Source organism: Euphorbia lathyris, chromosome 1 (genome assembly GCF_963576675.1).
Source record: "Euphorbia lathyris chromosome 1, ddEupLath1.1, whole genome shotgun sequence".
Lineage (NCBI taxonomy): Eukaryota > Viridiplantae > Streptophyta > Magnoliopsida > Malpighiales > Euphorbiaceae > Euphorbia > Euphorbia lathyris.
In genome coordinates this window covers 9,675,708-9,680,331 of record NC_088910.1, presented here as the reverse complement: position 1 = coordinate 9,680,331, position 4,624 = coordinate 9,675,708, and the positions used below count along the sequence as shown (strand labels likewise).

Here is a 4,624-nt window from a genome sequence, read left to right as displayed (position 1 = left end):
CCAAAAATATTTTTACGATATAATTAATGAAATTACAAATAAATTTATAATTTCAACTCACAAAAAAAAAACAAAATTTTTTGGAAGGAAATACGCGAATAACATAAGGAGGATGACAAAAAGAAGTATCTCTGTGATTATGAGGCAAGAGATTTCGTCAATGGATTCTCGCCTTTCAAATTCGTCATTCTTTGGTGTGGATGAAGAGAGGCAGAGAGATGATGAATATGCAGTTTGGTGTACGGAGGACTAGAGAATGAGATATATAAGTGACATTATATAGTGTGAAAGTTTTAGGGTTAAATATGAGCTATTTGCTGATTGTTGTCATTAAGGTTTTTCTTTTTTATTTTGTTAGGTAATTTTCATTGGAAAATTCTATTATAAAATTTTTACTTTTTTGTACTACTATAATATTTAATTATTTTCTGAGTTATTTCTTACCCGAAGCAAAACGATGGTATCTTTCTGGTTAAACTTGGTTTGGAAGACACAATTCCTTCTTCTATATGGGTTCCTTCTAAATCTATAAATGTTTCCTCATTATCATAACCAAACCTTTTCCAATATGGACTCCAATTGAGAGCCAACATGAACACCAAATAAACCGTATAAACTCAACTTTCAACTCAAACAAATAATAGAATCAAACACTGAAACCCTCTGCAACTTTCAACTTAAACAAATAATAGAATCAAATACTGAAACCCTCTACAAAAACTAAGGACGACACAGAAAGAGAGAGGGAAAAGATGACCACAATGGGCAATTTTTTCACAAAATATTTAATTATTAATATTTTTTTAGAATAAATAAACTTTAACTAAACTTTTACTTATTTTAACCTCTAAATTGGGGTTAATAAAACTAACAGAAATTTTATTAATTTTTTTTATCTTTGTAAAATAAACTTTAACTTTTCTTTCCCTGCATATTTAAACTCTCATACAAAATAAATTTTTAACTCTCATTTACATTATGTGTAATTTTTAATATTTATTTCCATCATTTTTATTTCATTTCCATTACCTCATTTAACTCTCATTTTCATTAAAAAAAGGCAAAAAATATAATTAAGCCTCTGAACTTTATTTGTTTTAAGGATCAAATTTCTGATCAATTATTTTTCCACAATCAGTGATTCTGTTATAGATTTGACCCTTATTTAACTTTTCCATCGAGTTTGGGTTGCATGCATCGTTGGGACGATTCAGCCTATTGATGTGGACGAATAAGATTTTATTGATTAGGATAAATAGAGAGTAAAAAAATAAAAAGAAATTGCATAAATCAATTTCAAGTAGGTTCTTCTAATCTCGATCTTCTACTCTCCCATTTCACGATTTTCAACATTATAATCGTCAAATCGATCTTCTCTCCTAATAGCAAAATCCATTTCTAGCAGGTTCTTCCTAATTCGATTTTCAGCTTGAAAGAATCTAGTGGAAATTAGTTTCTGTAATTTCTTTTTACTTTTTACTTTCTTTTCCCTAGTCAAGAAAATTATTTATTTATTTATTTACGCTGAAGTGAAAATGTCCACGTCAACAAGTTGAATCCCTCAAAGACTCGTGTTTTCCAAACTCGACGATAAAGTTAAATAAGATCGAATTCATAACATAATCAATGATCAAGGACTTAATGTGGAAAAATAATTATTCAAGGGATTGATCCTTAAAAGAAAAAGAAAGAAGAAAGCTCTTACTTTCATATATCTAGAATTTTAGGATATATATAAAGAAATAGTAATTTATTTGTGTTGACATATGGTAAATTAAATTGTAATAGTATGATTCAATAGTAATTTTCATAAGTAATTAGCCCAAAAATATTAAAGTATGAAGCCCAATTAGGCCCAGCCCACCCAAATCATCAATAGGTCTACCTATAAATACACTCATTGTTGCGCCTAGGGTTTTCGTCTACGCCGGGCAAACCAGGAAAACAGCAAAACATCTTCTACGGCGGACAAGCAAAGCTAAAATGGTGAAGAGCCGCCAAGGCGAGAACGTCAGGCTTTATGTCCGAGGGACTATCCTCGGCTACAAAAGGTAAAGAATAACGAACACTTTTAACTCAAAGATCAGTTGATTATCGGATCAAAGCTTATTGGAATATGATTCTGTTTTGATTTTAGGTCAAAATCGAACCAGTATCCAAATACCTCGCTAATTCAGATCGAGGGGGTGAACACGAAGGAAGAGGTCACATGGTACGCTGGCAAGCGAATGGCTTATATCTATAAGGCCAAGGTGAAGAAGAATGGAAGTCACTACCGTTGCATTTGGGGGAAAGTTTCAAGGCCTCATGGTAACAGTGGGGTTGTCCGTGCTAAGTTCAAGTCCAACCTTCCCCCTAGATCTATGGTAATTTATACACTTAATTTATTTAGTTTCTAATGTCAAATTCGCAGCAGTTTTGTCTCATTTTTCTTTTATTTGTTTAACAGGGGGATAGAGTCAGAGTGTTCATGTATCCAAGCAACATTTGAGGTATTACCTTTTAAGAATTATCGTTTGATATGCTTAGCTATTCTAATTTCATCCTTCGTTTATGTAATTCTGATGCATTGTCTTTGAATGAGAATTTACTGGCGTTTTCAAGTTGATTATGATTGTAGTGATCAGTATATTTGCAATTATTAGTTCATTTTCAATCTGTTCACCATTTTCTGTCAAGTAATTTTGATTTTATTGTATACTCCCTCCGGTTTCAAATAAGTGTCTTTTTAGAGTTTTTCACACAAATTAAGAAACACAATTAATATGCACTTAAATTAATAAATTTATATGGATTAACTAAATAAAAATTCTCTCTCCTATAATGGTTGGAGAAAAAACTTTGAAAACTTAAAAAACACATAAATCAAGACAAAAGTTAAATGCCTAGACCAAAAAACTATACTAAATTTTATTGAAAAATGAAAACGACACTTAAGAAAGAAAAAACAATTATCTAAAACGACACTTATTTGAAACCGGAGGGAGTAGTTGTTATCTAAATGACAGTCACTTCTGTTTTGCTATCTTATCTTGGTATCATATATCTGAAATTTGGAGTTGATTTCCCTTAATTCATTTGCAAGGTTTTGGAAACTTAATTGCACAAGTTTTTCCCTTATGTTTTGCCCTTTGTTGATGTAATTCTGATGCATTGTTTTTGTATGAGAATTTTTGGTAGCATAAGTGAGCCTATTTGCAGGCTGGCATTTTTAAGTTGATTATGATTGTAGTAGTGATTAGAGGTATTTGCTGTTATTAGTACATTTTAATTCTGTTCAACATCTGGCATCTTTGATGCCTGCCATTTTCTTGTCTTTTGAATTTTGATTTTATTGAGTGGTATCTTAATATTACAGTCATTTATATTCTACCATCTTATTGTACTAGAACTTCTACCATACTCAAATTAATACACCCCACCAATCAAAAGAGGGATGCATACCTTCATTTCATGGGAGATCATTGTTGTTAAGAAATAAATGTGTATGAGTGTGTATCAATTGATTGTTTGGGCGTTTTTCTCCATGAGTATTGTAGAATTTCTCCTCATTGGTATCATATCCTAAATTTGGAGTTGATGTCTTTTAGTTGATTTGCAAGGCCTTGGAAACTAATTTGCATATGTTTTCCCTTCATTCTGATTAAACATGTAAAGATAACTGCAGTGATGTATTAAGTACTTGCCTGCTGATATTTAGCTGGCTTAAGCACTATTTGCCCTGGATCTATGAAAAAAATTTGTTGCTTGCCCCTTACCTATGTTTTGTTAACATTTACCTCCCGACGTATAGAAATTAATAGCATTTTATCCAATTTAGATGGAAGTTGACACGTGTAAGAGGTAACAACTTGAAATGCTATTTGGCCCTTGTCCTATAAAAACTGTTGGTTTTCCACCATGACCTATGATTTATTAACGAACATATTGAAATCACTATCATTTTTAACGGATAGAAATCAATAAACATTTAGCATATGTAAATGTACCTTGTTTGGATATTTCGAGATCAAACCATGCTCTGATAAACCCTTCATTAATTTCTGCTGTTGTTTGTTTCTTTGTTTATTTCGACCAGGCATCATATCTCTAATTCTCTTTTACTTTTCTTATTATCGCAGTGATATGAAGCTGGTTCATGTTACTATGGATGATGGAGGTGAGTTTAGTTGCATACAAGTCTTATTAGGTTATGTATTCAGGAGTAATACTAGAAAACCTCTGTTTTGACTTATGTCTTTGAATGATTTGATTGGAGCAATTTTTGACAATGTTTGTTCATGGTTTATCTACACAGTGAGCTGCAGTCTTTTAATCATTCTAAATCTTTCGGTAGCATTTTGAGAAGTTAATCAATCAAGTTATAGACTTTTACCATTCTTACTTTCATCTTCATAGCTTTAAGTTATCTTGTCTTTGTTAAAAAGCTTATATGTGATATTTTAGAGAAAAAAAAAAAAAAGCCAATAAGCCTATGATATGATTAAACCTCTATCCCTTGCAGCACGTGTTGAATGTTTATAGCTCTTCCCTTCACTGCAGATTTATTAGGTGTGTCAAAACGAGTTGTCTTGTCATGATTGTGATATTTCACATAATTATACAATCATACAAGTTCAACAAA

At 31.4% G+C, this 4,624-nt stretch overlaps 1 protein-coding gene across 1 annotated transcript; it reads left to right on the top strand.

The window, feature by feature from the left end:
* The first annotated feature begins 1,921 nt into the window (after positions 1-1,921).
* On the top strand, positions 1,922-4,377 carry LOC136221507 (large ribosomal subunit protein eL33y). Its single transcript, XM_066008897.1, has 4 exons — positions 1,922-2,051; positions 2,138-2,366; positions 2,450-2,492; positions 4,122-4,377. Exons 1-3 carry the CDS (start codon positions 1,984-1,986, stop codon positions 2,489-2,491), a joined length of 339 nt encoding a protein of 112 aa, XP_065864969.1. The 5' UTR covers positions 1,922-1,983; the 3' UTR covers position 2,492; positions 4,122-4,377.
* Positions 4,378-4,624: the final 247 nt, after the last annotated feature.

What these genes read in the sequence shown, in the direction of transcription:
- LOC136221507 (XM_066008897.1), top strand. Translation starts at nt 1,984, where the DNA reads ATGGTGAAGAGCCGCCAAGGCGAGAACGTCAGGCTTTATGTCCGAGGG. An exon ending in ACTATCCTCGGCTACAAAAG is followed by an intron (nt 2,052 to 2,137) that starts GTAAAGAATAAC and finishes TTTTGATTTTAG; the next exon opens with GTCAAAATCGAACCAGTATC. An exon ending in ACCTTCCCCCTAGATCTATG is followed by an intron (nt 2,367 to 2,449) that starts GTAATTTATACA and finishes TTTGTTTAACAG; the next exon opens with GGGGATAGAGTCAGAGTGTT.